General features: G+C 39.3%; 1 protein-coding gene and 2 pseudogenes across 1 annotated transcript; 1 reads left to right on the top strand and 2 right to left on the bottom strand.

The window, feature by feature from the left end:
* Nucleotides 1-439: 439 nt before the first annotated feature.
* LOC104415453 lies at nt 440-3844 on the bottom strand (annotated as a pseudogene).
* A 1046-nt stretch (nt 3845-4890) lies between these two features.
* LOC104415454 (probable aldo-keto reductase 1) lies at nt 4891-6931 on the top strand. Its single transcript, XM_010026742.3, has 7 exons — nt 4891-5026; nt 5211-5378; nt 5483-5686; nt 5794-5966; nt 6098-6194; nt 6311-6464; nt 6545-6931. The coding sequence occupies exons 1-7, from the start codon at nt 4976-4978 to the stop codon at nt 6739-6741; spliced, it is 1044 nt and encodes a 347-aa protein (XP_010025044.1). The 5' UTR covers nt 4891-4975; the 3' UTR covers nt 6742-6931.
* Nucleotides 6932-16231: 9300 nt separating this feature from the next.
* On the bottom strand, nt 16232-18338 carry LOC120287424 (annotated as a pseudogene).
* Nucleotides 18339-18558: the final 220 nt, after the last annotated feature.

Raw genomic sequence — 18558 nt, 5'->3', positions numbered from 1 at the left:
TACAATTTATTTAAACGTTTTTCTTGGTTGCAAACTGTTATTTTAATGATTGCGTACCCATATGATCACTTCGCGTGTTAGTGGATTGGTTTAAAATTAATCCAATCTGCTTGACAAAATTTCTTTTTAAAATGAACAAGATTAGGTATTGAAAGGGCAATAATTGATTAATTAGTGTAATCAAGTCACTGAATCTAGATTCTCTAGTTGCGTAGGAAGTGATTTATACCTAGTTGGTTTCTAGCCAAACCTAATAGGTTAGTGGCGACTCTTTATTACAAAATTTCTATGAATCCTCAAATGTCGCGCAAAGTATGGACTTGAGAGAGCCTGTGTCTGATTATGGCTTATAGGCATGTCTTTTAGGTAGCCTAAACTTACATTATTCCCTCCTCGTTGGGTAGGTCACGACAACCATTTATCTGTTATTTCTTGCCTATAGTTTCAAGTATTTTAGATTTATCTTTTATTTGAGTAGTTATAGCCAATCGCTTCCTTTTCGTAACAACACGAAACCGAATGTACAAAAAAGCCGAAGAGCCGAACAGTGCTCCATGAAACTGAAGGAAGTCTCTAGGCCGACAATTTCCCGGCTCTCAGGGGCGGTGTGTCCGCGTACCTCCACAAGAGACGAGCATACCCTTCGTGAATACTGCCACCGACGACCTCCTCGATTGGCACGGCATCCGATATCTCTCTCAAATCATCCTCTGCGAGTTTCACTTGCAAGGAGCCGATGTTGACGTCCAGGTTCTTTATCTTTGTCGTTCCTACAGAAGCGATATACAAGTTCAGATAATTCATAATGCGGCGGCAGGTTTGTTAATGAACCGAGAATTCATAAATTCAGAGAACTTATAAAACGACGTGTAGAGATCAAGCGACGGGCACCAGAAAAAAGTCGCTTAGTCTCTTTAGTAGCAAGTGGAAGGCGACGGCTGCTGCCGATAGGAACACTGTTGCCAGTAGTCATTAGAGACTGTTTTTGAGGGCTTTAGGGACCGGACAGGTGGTCGCAGTCCAGTTTTTTCATAGTAAAAGGGAACGTAATTATCGTACAAATGATGCTTCTATACAAGTTGTCTACACACCCGGTATCGGCACAACGTCATCCCCTTGATGGAGAACCCATGCCAGCGCGAGCTGGATCGGGGTGCAATCGTGCTTGTTTGCTAGCTTCTCGATTCGGGTGTAAAAGACTTTGTTCTTCTCCAAATTCTCCGGTTGAAACCTGGGAAACCTTTCCTGGAAATTTGAAGAAACAGATATGAGGATTCAGGATTGTCTTGGAGAAGCTTGGACTAAATGATACGCACGCCAAAAGAAGTAAGGCATGTCTCACACCTGAAGGCTCTTCCCAGGCACAGCCCCTATGACTCCCCTACCACCGAAGAACCCGCGACCGACAGGACTATACGGCACTATGCCGATCCCAAGCTCCCTGGAAATCCGAGAAGTGGACCAACACGAAGAAAGAAACTCCGCTAGTGAAATCCAAGAGTCCGACTATGTAATTAAGATGGATCAATTTATGAAGGTTCGGAGTCTACTAGGAAGTCCGTGGACAGAGTTCTCCTCCACTTCTTCGTTGCAAATGTTCCGAGAGATTAGAGTAGAGCAAGCAATGTACCTGCAGAGAGGGACGAGTTCTTGCTCGATGTCACGAGTCCAGAGTGACCACTCGATTTGTAAGGCAGTGACGGGATGAACAGCGTGCGCTCTCCGTATGGTGTCGGGACTGGCTTCCGACAAGCCAATGTACTTCACTTTCCCCTCTTCCACCAACTTCTTCAGTTCTCCCATCTGCAAATTTGTTGAAAACTGATGAGTTTAAAGTCCGTCGGAGCAGAGAAATTATTCAGATTTTCTTTGACATTGCAAAATTTACAGTTTCCTCTATTGGGACCGATGTGTCGATTCGATGCACGTAATAGAGATCTATGTAGTCAACATCGAGGCGCTTAAGGCTGGCCTCACAGCATGAGCGGACATATTCAGGCCTTCCATTTATTGCCGCATCGTATCCCTTGGTTTGCAGCGCCCCAAATTTGGTAGCTAACTGCACCTTCTCGTGAGGCAACTTCTTCAACGCCTGTAAATAAAGTCCCTTAGGCTCCGTTCGTTTCACGGAAAATATCATGTTTCCGGAAAACATTTTCCTGGAAGTCATTTTCCAGGAAAATGACTTTATTTTCCGGTGTTCGGCTAACATCTAAAATTTGAGTGGAAAATATTTTCTCTTGTTCGTTAGCTCAAACATTTTCCTGGAAAAATTATCAAAAATTGAATTTTAATATTTTTAATTGACCCAAAAATTTATTTTATTTATTTATATTTTTAAAATGATTTTTAAAATAGAAATTATTATTATTTATTATTTCTTTTTTTTTTTTTTCCTTCCTCTTTCCGTCTTCTTCTTCCTCCCGATTCCTCCCGAGCGGCGTCGTCCGCCGTGGCCTCCTTCCTCCTCCTTCCGCCGCCGCCACCTCCTTCCTCCCGAGCGGCCAAGACCGGTGGCGCCACCTCGGGTGAGATCGAGCTCGGCCGATCTCAAGACCCGGTGGCACGGATCGCGACGAGCTCGAGCTCGCCCGGATCGAGAGCCCAAGCTCCGCCGCTAGGTCCGGCGAGCCGCGAGCTGCGCCGTCAGATCCAGCGAGCTCGAGGCTCGGCCGATCTCACCCGAGCGCGCCGGATCGCGACGAGCTCGAGCTCGCCGGATCGGGAGCCCGAGCTCGCCGCTCGATCGGCGAGCCGTGAGCTCCGCCGCCAGATCCGACGAGCTCACGGCTCGCGGCCGCATGACGAGCGGCCTGGACGGCGGACTCCCCGCGAGCCTCCCGGCGCCTCCGCGGTGCTCCCTCTTGAGCCGGATCCTCCCGAGCGGCTTCGAGCCGCCGGGGGAAGCGGAAGCGCGCGGCGGCGGTGGCTTCCGGCCGGAGCGGGCGGGCGGAGCGGCCGGGGAGGACGGAGGCTGATCCGGGAAGGACGTCGTCGAAGCCTCCTCTGCGGGGAGAGCAAGAAAGAGAGAGAGAGAACGAGAACTGATGAAGGGAGGAAAGAGCAGCGGGAGCGCCCCGAGCTCATGTGAGAGCTGAAATGTTTTCCTCTTTTCAAAAGAGGAAAACATTTTCCGCTCATTCAAGAGGAATTTTTCGTTGATCGGAAAATATTTTCCATTGACCGCGTGTTTTCCGCCATCCGAACACCGGAAATTTCGGAAAATATTTTCCCGGAAGTTATTTTCCGCGAAACGAACGGAGCCAGTTTCTCTTCCTTTTTCCTCACCACGTAACTAAAATTCCATGAACTAAAACTATAAACGGTTTGAATTTTGCATGTTTCTGTCCTCATTTACCTTCCCAACCAGAATTTCATTAGTTTTTGGCCGTATACATCCGACGTGTCGAAGAATGTTACCCCCTTGGCGAACGCATCGGTGATGATGGATACGCCGACTTCCTCCTGGACAGGATCGTTGTAAATTCCTGTCAGTCCCATACAGCCAAAGCCCAACTTGGAAACCTACAGCATCATAAAACCAAGAAAGAGCAAAAGAACTTGCACATGTCAGCAAGAAATCACATAAACTATGATCTCTCTGCCTTATGAAAAAGCAACCGCATGAATCTTTCATCTGCACTGAACTTCTGCCTTTCGTTGCGGACCAGAAGTCGAATCTAGGGTGAGAAATCATTGTCCAACGACGAAAAGTCATGATCGATTTTCGCGCTCCATGCGATCAAGAAGTAGCTTTTGTGCAAATAACCTCAAGACCCTAAGTTCCAAGTTTCACTCTGGGAATCTGAACATGTTGCTCTTGGGCCATATTTCAGATGCACCTGCAAGGAATTGCTAGCTCCTTTATCTTCTGGTTCAATCCTAGTTAAATTCCATGTATATATAGGAGTCGAGGCAGCCAAAACACAAAGAAAAATTTGTAATGTTGACATCTGTAGTCTATGTGGTATAATTAGAGTTATGTTATAATAACCACGCTGAAATATAAATATTCAACACCTTATTACAATAGGGTGGAGCAGCTTCCTAAGAAAAAAATATACAGATCTAGAATTTTAGTGCTAGCGATCTGGAACCACATCTTTTTAACCGAACTTTCAAGCGCATCATTTTAAAATTCTTAAAATTTTCAAGTGAACAATACAAATATTTTATTGGGACAAGCGGTAGAGGACAATCACTCTACCCATTGCCTGCGCCACTCAATTGTGGTGTCATAAGGCATTTGCCAAACACTTCAGAAAACATTAAATGTCATTTTAAACATACCGAGAACAACATCAAACATTTTATTAAAAAGAAAATTAGTGGTTCAGTATATATTTGCTTACGAATTAACTTCTTGTATATAAATTAAGCAAACGGTTCACAAGTATCCTCGACACCAAAATGTGTATATACATGTATATGTACTGACAATTGTTTAATTACCGAAAATATATCTAACTAAATAAATGAACGATGACGTAAGTTGCAATAAACATTTTACACAATATAGTATGTAATATGGTGAAACCTTATCGGAAGAAGAGCTAGTTTGACCTACTACTGGGCCCCACAAAAGGATGAGAGGGATCTGATAATGACCCATTGACGTAAGCAGATGCGCAACGCAACACCCCTACAGCCTCAGCATGTTGCATAATTGAAAGGTTGCATCAGCCTATACGTCACAAGGCCCTTTTATGACGTCACCAAAATTAGTCGTGCCATCCCTTGTATCTAACAGAGTAGAGCTCTTGCGCATCTGCTTACGTGATGGCCCTGGTCAATGGCATTTGACTATTACCGACCCAAAAAAAGAAAAAGGCACTTGACTATTTAATAACTAAAGTTTCCTTTCTTTATCACTATATATGTCACCTCAACAAACTCCCACCAATATGCACGAAAATTGACAGATCAAGAAACCAGAAAGTAGAGCAAGTAGCAACTTCAAGTTATCGTCTGCAAAATGGCTGGGGTTCCGATTCCGCGAGTGAAGCTCGGAACGCAGGGTCTCGAGGTTTGCAATTAAACTACTTTCTTCGTCGTATTTTAATGGTGTATGTACAAAATGAAAATTTCATCACATCGGTCTTATTGTTTGTGATTGGTTAAATTCCCGCGGATTCATTTCAGCTTCTTCGTGCTAAAATGTATGACTTTCCGCTTCTTCTTCATTTTATTTTGTTTTCGAACGATTGCAGGTTTCGAAGTTGGGTTTCGGCTGCATGGGACTCTCCGGAATGTACAATGATCCTGTTCCTGAGGAAGCCGGCGTAGCAATCATCACTGACGCGTTCGCCAAGGGGATAACATTCTTCGACACCTCAGATTTTTATGGACCCAAAATCAATGAAATTCTTGTTGGAAAGGTAATGCGAAGTAACTGAAACACACGAAACTGGTCGTTTAGTGGTTTAGTTGACTGATTTTACTCACATGGTTATTTGGAAACTTTGTGATATCATTGTTGCAGGCACTGAAGAGGTTGCCGCGGGAGGAGGTACAGTTAGCCACCAAATTCGGTATTGCAAAAACCGAAGCAGGCAATGTCGTGATTAAGGGGACACCTGAATATGTCCGCACATGTTGCGAGTCAAGCCTCGAGCGCCTTGGTGTCGAATACATTGACCTCTATTACGTGCATCGAATCGACACATCGGTCCCCATAGAGGAAACTGTAAGTTTGTTTAGCAGCTCTTCCTGTTTGTGGATAATTGCCGATGCTCGAAACAGATTTTTAGCAATCAGAAATTCATAAAACCAAATGATTTCGAAAAACTGCAGATGGGGGAACTGAAGAAGTTGGTGGAAGAGGGAAAAGTGAAGTACATCGGCTTGTCTGAGGCTAGCCCCGACACCATACGGAGGGCGCACGCAGTTCATCCCATCACGGCCTTACAGATGGAGTGGTCGCTCTGGACTCGCGACATCGAGCAAGAAGTTGTCCCACTTTGCAGGTACATTGCTGTTTCCTGCCATCGTAGAAGACTTCTAATCCTTTGCAAAGTTGTTCTCCAAAAAAGAGCCTTCTCTGCTTCGAACGTTTGTCTCTTCTTTCCCAATCTTTTAGCCCGCCTCTCAATTTCAGGGAGCTTGGAATCGGCATTGTTCCGTATAGCCCTCTTGGTCGTGGGTTCTTTGGCGGCAGAGGAGTCACAGCAACTGTGCCGGCACATCTTTCTCCGGTAGGTTTATAGTTAAAGGGGCTCTTCTTTGTTGAATATTTCACTTCATGTACACGATGATCTAAACGCTTCTTCACCAATCCTCCTTTCTAACTTTTTCTCACCTCATTTCTCAGGAATTGTATCCCAGGTTTCAAGCAGAGAATATGGACAGAAACAAGATTCTCTACGCTCGAATCGAGAAGTTAGCGAAACAGCACGATTGTTCCCCTGTACAGCTTGCGCTCGCATGGGTACTCCATCAAGGAGATGGCGTTGTGCCTATCCCTGGTGAGAATCTGATGAAATGGCATTCTTTAACAGATGACATGGAACTGGGTTTCTGTTCTTATATTAGGCGCTTTTTGCAGGAACGACCAAGATCAAGAATCTCGATAATAACATCGGTTCCTTGGCAGTGAAGCTCACGGAGGCAGACGCGAAAGAGATCTCAGATGCTATACCTATCGATGAAATCGCCGGCGACAAGATCGTCGACCACTTTGCTCGCTTGTCATGGAAGTACGCGAACACACCCCCAATAGATGGGAAATTCTCAGCATCCTAGGCTTCTCCTTTGCTTCTTGTAAATGAGTTCAGGAAATGAATTTCTGCATAGCTTAGTGAAAATTACAACAAAACTAGGCAAGTCTACGTTATTGGTTTTGTTGAAGGGTACTCTAGTTTTTTCATTGTTAGTGAGACCTAATGCTCACACTATATCTAATGATTTAATTTGTCATTTTTCTCTTTTCTCATCGTTTATGAGTCCTATCCAGTGCAATGCTTGTCAATTTGGCAAACATAATCGGGTATCCTTCCCTTCCCGTGTCTAGAGTCGTGTGTCAAGTCCTTTTGAGTTGGTCCATTTTGATGTTTGGGGAACTTGTTATCTAAATAGCATAGACACGCAACACGACACGACACGACACGTCATTTCTCAAAAATAGAAAATTCCGACACGTTGAGACAAGTTGTATATTAAATAAATATTTTTATTTTTAATTAATTTTATTCAAATTCATAAATAATTAAATTAAAAAAAGAGCCTACAATGAATTTACACTAATAATATTAATAAGTCAATTCATTGAAAATTCAAAAAACATATTCATAGTTAATTTGTATCTATGTTTGGAAACGTTTTTTTAACTTTAACAAAAGTTATTGATGAAACTAATGATTAATAAGAAATTAGAATCAATTTATTTAAATAAATTCATGATATTCTACAAATGACCAAAATTTATCATTATTCAAAATTCGGTACTTTTATTTTTCAAAATTAATTTTTAATGTCATTTATTTATTTTTCTGTTTAAAAAAAAATCCCCACACCCCAACTCCCCCATAACCTACTCCCCCCCAAAAATTATTATACTTTTATTTCCCTCCCACGTGACAGTGACAGCTCATCCGTCACTTCCCTTCCCCCAAAATTAAAACTCACGCCATCAGACCTCCTTTTTAAAAAAAAATATTTTTTTGTTTTCTTATTAAAAACCCTAGCCAGCCCTCTTTTTCCTCCTCCTTACCGCTCGTAGCACGACTCCCTTCCCTCTCCTCTTCCTCTCGATCCTTCTCCTCCTCCTCCTCTCCGCACAATCCCCTTCCTCTCCTCTTCCTCTTGATCCTTCTCCTCCTCCTTGCCGCATGACCGCCTTCCTCTCCTCTTCCGTCTCTCGCCGTCGCGGGCTCACCGTCGCTCACAGCTCGTTTCTGCTCCCTCGTCTCTACCCTCCATCTTCCAGACACGCGTGTCAAAACATGTTTGACCACGTGTCGGATATTCCAACACTCGTTGATCGCGTGTATCTGACACATGTTGAACACGACATGGAGGCACGGACAACGTGTCCGTGCTTCATAGCCTGTCATATCAATGATATGTCTAGTTATAAGTATGTTGTTATGTTTGTGGATGATTATTTTTGCATAACATGGTTATATTTGATAAAAGATCGAATTGAAGTTTTTTCTTGTTTCCATATGTTTTACTTTGAGATGCTGAATCAATATCATATTTCTATTAAATGTTTGCACTTCAATAATGCCAAAGAAAAAATGGCTATTTCTTTTGGTTTTCAAATCATTTCTTTGACCACGTGTCAAAAAGTGTTTGATCACGTGTCGGAAATTTCAACACTCGTTGACCGCGTGTCCGAGCGTGTCCGAGCGTGTCAACGTATCTGACACATGTCGAACACGACATGGAGGCACGGACAACGTGTCCGTGCTTCATAGCTTGTCATGTCAATGATATGTCTAGTTATAAGTATGTTGTTATGTTTGTGGATGATTTTTTTTTGCGTAACATGGTTATATTTAATAAAAGATCGAATTGAAGTTTTTTCTTGTTTCCATATGTTTTACTTTGAGATTCTTAATCAATATCATATTTCTATTAAATGTTTGCACTTCAATAATGGCAAAGAAAAAATGGCTATTTCTTTTGGTTTTCAAATCATTTCTTTGGGACTCTGCATTGGACCTCTTGTCCACTCCCCAGCAAAATGGGGTGGCAGAACGAAAAAATCACCATCTCTTGGATGTTGCTCGTTGTCTAATTTTTCATATGAACCTCCCCCAAAATGTTCTGGGCATGCTATTCTTACTGTATTCTATCTTATAAATTGTCTCCCATCCTTTGTGCTTCGTGGGGGCTTACTTTTCTCTACTTTCCATCCTACGAGTCTGCTTTTTTATTTATCACTCCATATATTTGGCTATATTGTGGTCATGATAAGAACAATACACCGGTTGACAAGTGTTAACACCGATTTTTAGTCGACATATCATTAAAACAATAAAAAATCGAGATTTAGGTTTTTGATTGTGACGGAACCTATCTTTCGACTAAAAAATGTTGTTTTCATTTCTTTCTTTTGTTTTATCATTTTTAAGCAATTTTTAGTTCATTTTCAAGAAAAACCTGGGAAGTCTAACAGTTGACTTTTGAGTTGACTTTTTGGTCAACCTTTTGATCAAAAGTCAACCCTGGCTCAAAAATTGACCTTTTACCCAAAAAATTTTCTCTTAGCTTTAATTTCACCTTTTTCAAATCAATTTCTTGAAAATTCAAAGATTTGATCAAAAAAATCAACATTTCAGCAAAAATTCAACTAAATAGTTGACTTTTGATCAAACATTTGACAAAAATAAAAAATAAAAAAATAAAAATAAAAAATGCACAAATATATTTCTTTTAATGCCAATTTGACGTTTGTTTTGAAAATTTCACAAAATTCGATTAGGAATCTTAATTTCTGAATTTTTCAGTTTTAGGTTCTAAATCGACAAAAAATAAAATTACTTTTACTCTAGTCATAATTAGGTGTAATTCCTTCTTTGACATTTGGTTTATGGACTATCCGAAATCGTTTGAGCATTCAATTTCATGATTTACCGAGTTAAAATACGAATTGCCGTTTGAGCTCTCATTAGGGGACCAAAATCAATCATTCATAACTTGCGAATGGACAATTGTTTCTCACTCATTTTCTTGAGATAAGTCCAAATTCGAGATTGATTTTGTGAAATTCACACAAGAACTCATCAATTTGAAGAATTTTATCCTCCCAAACATTAGAATGTCAAGCAATTAATAAGCTTCAATTGACAAAATTCAAATTGACCTGTTCATGGCTATGGTTTAATTTAATAAATCTAGGTCCAATTTTAATATTAGGCTTAGATCCATTTTTTACCTAAGTTTGAGCACTTCAATTCAAGGTCAATTTGAATGTGGTAAGTGATCTTACCTATGGGTAGCTCATTAAATATGGCAATTATGACACCAATTGAATTCAATTTTAGTTAATTTGCAATTTTGCCAATTATATTGCAATTTTTACCATTTTATCCCTTTAGGCCCAATTCAAAGCACCCATGGTTTCGACTCATTTTTTTCACGATAATTCAATTAGGTCAATAAAAGACCCCTAGATCGCGTCATAAGGTTTGATTAGCTTAATTGTATCTTAATTGATCAATTTCTTCATAACAATGATAAAATTCATTTTCAATTAGTTATTTAGGAGTCGAATTGCATAAATTTTTGACCCACAAGGGTCCCAAGTGGACAAAAGAGTAAGAATTGGACCAAACTTGTCAAAATCTGGCCGAATCGGACCGAACTGGTTTGTTCGGTCTGATCGGCCGTCGACAGGACTGGCCGGTTTGGGCCCTTACCGACCGATTCTTGGCCTCCGACCACCGGTTCTGGAACCCTCTTAATCCCAATTCCACTTCTACGCCTTCAATTTCCCAAAATTTTACAAATTGGTTCTCGAATTTCGTCAAATTGCAAATTGACCTATAATTAGACATTTTGACGCAATACCCGATTTTGGCTTGTTTTTTTGTAAATCAAACCCACTAGAACAATTACCCAACACCTTGAGATCATAATGGAGTTTTCGAAATAGATTTGTGACCGTTGGATTGAGATTTTGGCCATTGGGTCGAATTGAAGGCTAAAATCGCTTAATGTGGGAGTATATAAGTGAAATTTCCTCCCTCTTTAGACCTTTCTCTCTCTTTTCTCCCTCCAAAATCCTCCCCCAAACAGATTGCACACTTTCTCTCTCTAGATTCGGTTTGCATTTTGGACCGATCTCGTTCTAGGCTAGAATCGGCGGTAGCTGGGGCTCTCTAAGCCTTCAAGTTGCTGGTGATTTGTTGTAGTAGCAATCTTTGACGCTGTTGTAGAAAGAGGAGACTAAATTGGTGGCCAGATCTTCACCGGTGGCCCCGATCTTCGCTGGCGAGTCAAGGCTAGTCCGTTTTGGACCGGTTCTTCCTTTTTTTCCTTGAGCCGAAGGTTCGATTGGTCCTGATCCGAGCTGTAGTGACTTAATCTAGGTTCTTGGAGTCTCAATCGTGATCCAGCAATTTGATCCGACTAATCGTAATAGAAATCGACAAAAATTGCGAAAAAAGTAAAGATTCAAAACTCGAATTTGATGAAGTAAGATCGAGTTAGTCGATCGGGGCTAAGATTCAAGATTATGAGCTTTTATATGCTTAAGATTGATGAGTATGAATGTTGCAATGAGTTGTTGATGATTTGAATGATCATTGTGATTTTAAGCCTAATCTATGATTTTCGTAGGCCTATACATAGGTTATTATTTTGGCCAAAACGAGATCCTAAACGACTTCATTGCAGCTCGAGTCCTCTTAGGATTAGATAGTAGACGTCCCGAGCTTCGAAATGATAGGTTGCATTTCCAAAACGGCCATTGTTTGGCTTTCCAAAACACCTCCAAAGATTAATGATTCTGTAGTAGTTTAGGTTTTTTTTTTTTTTTTTTTTTTTTTTTTTTTTTTTTTTTTTTTTTTTTCGGTTCGATCCGGTTCTGCCTTCTGACTTTGTTATTTTTGTGCCGGCTTTCATGATCATTTTTTGACAAAATTTGCTACATGAGTTTTGTTCCAAATCATGCCATTCATTTTCTGTAATTTTTTCATGATTTTTAGATGTGTTCATCTAGGTCATATCTACTTAGATCTAGGCTTAGGTCAATCTGTTCCATATCAATCTCTATTTTATTTTTTTTTACGCTGATTTTTCTGTTGAGTTATGGAATAAATTTTATTCATGAAAGTTCCTCGTAAAAGTGTTGTACATCTTCTGTATTTTTTTCAAAGTTCTTGGACATGATTAGTTAGGTCAAAACTCCTTAGATCTAGACATAGGTCAGTCTGTCCTATATTTGTCCGAGATTTTTTTTAGTGAATCTCCGTTTTTGCTCTTTTTGTGTTAATTTTGGTGTTGATTTCTGAAATAACTTTCTTTCATAAAAGTTGCTCATAAAGGTGTTGTGAATATCCTGTGTGTTTTTCGAAAAATTTAGACATGATTAATTAGGTCAAAATTACTTAGATCTTGACATAGGTCAGTCTGTCCTATATTATTCCAAGATTTGTTTTGATGAAATTGAATCCATAAATGCAGTTATTTGGTCTCAATCCTTCATGAAAGTTGAAATACATGATATATACGTTCAATTGATGCGCACTTTGCAAGGTTTTTACTTTGGCAATGTAAATTAATTGCATGCATTAGAGTAAAAGGTACTACAGCAACATGTGTTGGACATATAATGTGAAATGTTTTGTCATTTTTACCATGATTCATATGATCTTAATTGAGTTTTGATCTCTTATCGGGAAATCTTCATCACTATATGCTCTGTATTTGAGATTTTTGGTAGGATTTATGCATGTCTTGATGATGGCTGAAATCATGCTTGTTCTATAAACTTAATGCTGAAATGAAACCTTGTCATTTGTGCAGATTCCCATGCTTGTTTGAGTCTTTTAGGGATCAAATCTTATAGTTATTCATTCTTGATGATTGAACCACATGTTAAAAGGTTTGTATACATGTTTAGGTCATGTTATTTGAATTTCATCTTGCACATCTAATGTGAGAGCATCCAACATAGCTCCATTGACCAACTCAGAACCATCGATACTTCTCTAAGCCAAGAAAGAAATTGGGCATCATGTACTTCAATAGATCATTTTGAATGAATAATGTCAATTACTTATCGATACTTTGTGGCATGTCAATAACTATCAATGGGAGGCCATTTTAGACGTTTTGCATGACCAATTGATGAAGTTTCAGGAGAGTTATTTTCTGGTCAAGGGAGAAGCACAAATTTTAGAAGGCTGAAGGTTCAAGAATGCAAGTTCCCGTGTTAATAAATGCATTTCCTAAGTTCCTAGGTATCTTTATTGTTATGTTTTTTTCAAGAGTCAAATGTTTAAGTTCATAGGTCATTAAAGTTTGTTTTTTATATTTCCTAAGTCTAAAATCCTCTTATAAACATGGGAAAACTATCCATTATATGGAGATACGAATTTGATGAATGGAAATTGCGAGAATTCCTTTGCTTGAGTGAACTTCTTCGGATAGTGGATAACTCCTTTCGGTCTCTTTATCCTTGGAGCGTAGATCACTCCTTGGTGGTGAGCCAATAAGCCATTTATCCTTGGCTGGTGGAATCTTTTGGCCTTGGTAGTGAGCTTCTCCTATCCCAAAATCCTTTATCTTTGGCTGGTGGAAGCTTTAGGCCTTAGTGGTGAACTTCGTAGATCTCGATCTTCTTTTTCGATTGGTGGCATGACTTTTATACCTTGGGAGGAGATCGTTCTATATTTTCTTATTCCCATTTGTTTCTTCCCCGTATACACTACTCCATATACTTAACTAGAAAAATCTCAATAGAAAAATTTCCATTCTGAAATCACTCGCCCCATCACGTATCAACATCAAATTTTCTCACAAAAAGTGTTCATCATACTTAGAATTCTCAAGCATATCATTAGGAATCATGAATTACCTCATAATGTCATTTAAATTGTATGAAATTTTGCATGCCAACTTAGGATTAAGTGACTACCCAAACTTTCCGTCGCATCCAATCATAAGTCTGGTGTGATTTCTTCATGTCATTAGGCATTTTTTGAGTGATTTTAAGGTTTTCTAATGAATGCTTATGCTCTGTTGTCTTAATTACTAATATGCGCACTTTTAAAAATCTCGATTTTAGGATACCAAATTAACCTAATTTGGACTCGAGCTCTTCTAGGAAGATGTAGGACACACTTAAAATAATGCCACCAATTTCATACCAATTGCTCATCATTTAGACTATTTTCCATTTTTTTCAAAGTTAGATCACAATCTGGACAAGGGATCAAATTCGGATCCCTGTTTTAACCCCTATTTGGACAAAACTTTGATATTTTTGTTTCTTTTTTTCTATTTGGAATTTGAATTTGGCCTCTTAATGAAACTTGCTTGTCATCATATTGGCTATGTTGTGTATAAATATGATAATTTCTAGACATGTTCTGATAGGATAAATTCTCGTGACATTAGCTGAATATCCTGTTGTTTTGACAAATATCTGATGTGCTGTTGCTTGTTGTTTGATTTTTGTAAATTCATGTGTAACTCGTTCAAGAAAACTTTTTTCATGAAAGTTGTTCATTATCATGTCATACATATGAAGAAATTTTTCCATAGCTAGATTGTCAATGGGTATTACTCAATTTTGCTATCCTTATACGTTTGTTTTGAAATTTCCTAATATAAATATGATTGTGATTGTTTAGCTACACCTTTTAGGTTAGTTTGTGCATGAAATTAGGACATGAAATCTTCATGAAAATTGTTTTGAATGCTTTGATATTTGTTGTTGAACAATTGGCCTTTTCAAATTGCATTTTTCGAAAAAAATATTTTGATACATGTGATGTTTCTCAAAAACGATTCCTAAAAAGGTTATTTTCCAAAACTCGATTTGGCTTAAGGAAAAATCATGGTTTGGACCGTATTCAAAATGCTTGCGATGTTTGTAACTTCTAATGTGAGGCTCGGGCTAGCCTTGGCAATTGAATGTGTTCCATAGTCTAGATATTCTTTAATCCTAAATATTTTCAAACATTTTTAAAAAAATTTGTTTTGACAATGTGAAAGTCACAGTTTGAATTGTATTCAAAATGCCCGCAATGCTTGTAAATTCTAATGCGAGGCTCGGGCTAGCCTTGGCAATTGAATGCCTTTCATAGCTGAGACATCACCCTGTCTCAAAACTTTTCATGAATGATGTTGAGATATGTTTTTTTCTTAAAATATCTCATGTACCCTTCATACATATCATCCCATCATGCATTAGAAATTGCTTGGGTTTGTGATTGGCGCATGCCCTTGGTAATAAGTGACCCGCTGACGATTCACTTTCTTGCTTGATTGGTTGAGAAACAAGGTTCAAAAGACCTGCATGCATGTTTAATTTTTTTTGCAATGCATGTGATTTTTAGATGAACGGTAGGGTCGATGTATGATATCGAGGGAAAACCCTGGGATCATATAGATCGCTTGATTAGGAGACTTATTAGCATTATTGGTCATGCAAGAATACAATTAGTCAACAATTGCTAAAAGTCCCAAAAAGAAAAAAAAAAAGAGGATTGGGTAGGTGTCTTAGTGGGACCTCGCATGAGAGACAAAGGCCACCCCGAGGCCCCATAATTTGCCTTTCGTATTGCACTTTTTTTAAATGATGGATTTTAACATGATACATTGTTTTTGAATGTTTTGATATGTATGCTTGTTTCTTTCTATTGTATGTACCTAGTTATAAGTTTCTTAAATTAGGATTAGATTAGAACCTCGAAGATGGAGAAAGAGCAAAGACGGTGGAGGTCGATATCTATTCCGACCATTATCATGTACTATTCATTTCCCGACATATATCTCGGGTTTCATTTGTTATATAAAACCCGACAAGTTATGGATTTTCTCTCTTTCTTTCATCATTTTTCAATTGTGTTTCTCTTCTATATTTTTTAGGATGCATGATAGATTTATTGTGTTCCTTGATTGTTTACTTACTGTTTTGCAATTTCAATTCCATTGATTGCTTTCTTTTCTTGTTTTTCTAAAATAAAATATAATGAAAATGACCAACCATGCATGATCACTTAGTTTAAGACAAATGATCCCAAAATGTAAAAGAAACGCATAGACATGTTAGGAAAACACAACATACTATTTAGGTACCGAAATGACGCTAATAGAAATATTAACGTAACCTAGGTCCTCGAATCTATATATTTGGTTGCGTAGAAATCGAGAGAACACTCTCAACCCTCGATTGGGTTTTTTAGCCGACCCCTAAGATGAGACTAGCGACAACTCCCGTTTTATTTTTAGGTTGTCATAAACAACTAGATCGTTCAAATAACCGGTCGCACGGGTATGAAAAACTCACGATGGTTTAACATGCTCGACATGGGAATAACCCAAAGGATGAAGTGATGACATCCTTATGGGCGAACCTATCGAGAAGGCTACCATGGTTAAAGGTACCCTTAAATTCAATATCCACACCTAACCATTTTTTTTAAGGTGTGTTGCTCGTGTGGGTATGGATCGCGACACTCCATTGTCACGTGAGTTATGAGCTTGGGAGAGCTTGAGGGATATATACTCCTAAAATTTTTTTCTTACCCCAAATAAAACGAAGTAAAAGATGCTACTGTGGACTAACTAACCTGCATAACGGAACTATCTCCTCCTCAATATCACGAGTCCAGAGAGACCACTCCAATTGTACTGTCGTAATGGGATGAACCGCATGAGCTCATCTAATAGTGTCTGGGCTCACCTCAGACAGACCACTATGCTTTACCTTTCCCTCTTCCACCAGTTTCTTAAGTTCTCCCATCTATGTACCAGGAAATGCATGGCTTCAGATGGGGTGGAATATAATTTTTCAAGAGAAAAATCAATCATCAGAAGACAGGATGGTAAACATGCACAAGAAATGCAAAAGGGGTACCCAAAGAAAAAAATTGCAAAAGAAGCACTTATAGTTTCTTCAATGGGAATTGAAATGTCGACTCGATGCTGATAATGCAGATCAATGTATTCCAAGCCTAGGCACTTCACACAAGCTTCGCAACACGATTGCACATATTCAGGGCACCCTTAACCACCATCTATTTTATTAATTTTTGCCTTGCGTGCTTCCACTCTCACTCTTTTACCGAATTTGGCGGCCAGCTGAATATTTTCTCTTGAGAGCTGCTTCAAGGCCTAAATCGAATCACAATATCATTAAATCAAGCCTGCCATATGACGATCAGATTCCCTATCTCTGGAAAAACCAATTAGAAGGAGAACATTTGTCCAGAGCAAACATTTTCTTCTTTTCCTTCTTTCTCTTATTATGTTTGATTACATGACCAAAGAAGTGATCTAAGAAGGGTTATCCAAGAAAGCTCAAGTTCATAATATAAGAAGGGGAGAAGCTAAATTAAACCCCATATAACTAACCCTCCACCTTTTTCGGGCTCGCTAAAACAAGGAAAGAAAAAGATGCAGAGTCCTTTTCAGCCAATTTGATCTTTAGTAGAAGAAAAGTAACTTCTGCACTTGACATACGAACTGGACGAATTGGCACAACTAATTGATTGGTCAAATGGAAATGTCACTGCTTATGTAGAGATATGTACCTTTCCCACCAGAACTTCGTTAGCATTTGTTCCATACACATCGGCTGTATCTCAGAAGGTGACTCCCTTGCGATAAGCATCCTTAATTATGGTGATGCCATCCTCTTCAGAAAGTGGAGAGTTGTAGACACCAGTTACCCCCATGCATCCAAACCCCAACTTGGATAACTGTGGTAAAAAAAGAGGTGAGTTTGCCGCTTACCATTTCAGAACGGGCATATCAGGTCAAATGCTGTTCATATTTCCAAGCTGAACATTGCTATTAAAGTTCAAAAACTCCGTTGTAAGGTGGGGAGACAGATGTGTCGGTACTGGCGATCTGCTCAATCTCAACTAGCAGATTAGTCCTGCTTCACTAAAATCCTTTGGCATATGTGTGCCCAATTACCAAAGAGCATTGAGCTCAAGTTTAAAATTCTTAGTGTGAGCAGCTTGCGAGGTTGCTAGAGTAGTTTGATATATGAGTTTTTCGGTTATGGATAAAAGAAAAACATGTACCATGTTAATTCTTTTTCCTTTTGGACTTTGAGAACGCGAATTTATTCTTGAGCACAATAACTTTTAATTTGATCTTAGACCAAAATAAGTCAAGAGTAGTTGAGAATACCAAATTCCCCACGAATTGAGCTCAGTCTCTTTGAAAAATCAAGCTACATCGAGCTCAAGTCGAGTGTCCAGACTCCAACCTTGAACACTCTATCGAGTAGAGCCAAACTCAAGCACACCCGAACTGTGTCGAATTGACTTGGCTGGACAAGACCTCTGTGCTTCCACTGTAGACACAAATAAGAAACCATATCCAATTTCAACATTTGCAGCATCGCAAAGCCCCCTTTTTGCATTAGTGGATGTGTAGTCGACAATTCTACTCATTACCCATGGCTCAAATTCGAAACTTTCATGTATAAATCCAATGCCCACTTCCCCAAGCCACCTAAAATTTTTGTGAAAACCAATAGATCTACACACTGACACATCGTCATGAAGAAGCACAACAATAAAAACAACCAATCATTTCTTGGACATACATGGTAATGGGCACCAAAAAAGATATGGGATTGCGTTGATTTTTACCTTCAGTCCTTGGCTTCCAAGCTTCACTCTCGGAACCTCCACTCCTGCCATTATTTTATGTCACTGTGTAGAGTTTTATCCTTCACTGTTTGAGCACATCTGCTTCTGCTTTTCGGGCAGGGTTCGTGCTATCTCATAATTGCCCACCAGTTGTTGGTGTTGGCTGGGTCCACCTTCATGTGGGGCCCAGCCAGCATTAAATAAAAAAAAAAAAGAAAAGAAAAGAACAAAAAGAGGTGGAAGTTGTCGTGCGTGGGGTGTCCGTCGAAAA

Source organism: Eucalyptus grandis, chromosome 8, assembly GCF_016545825.1.
Source record: "Eucalyptus grandis isolate ANBG69807.140 chromosome 8, ASM1654582v1, whole genome shotgun sequence".
In the NCBI taxonomy this organism is placed as follows: Eukaryota; Viridiplantae; Streptophyta; class Magnoliopsida; order Myrtales; family Myrtaceae; genus Eucalyptus; species Eucalyptus grandis.
This window is presented reverse-complemented; position numbering and strand designations above follow the sequence as displayed.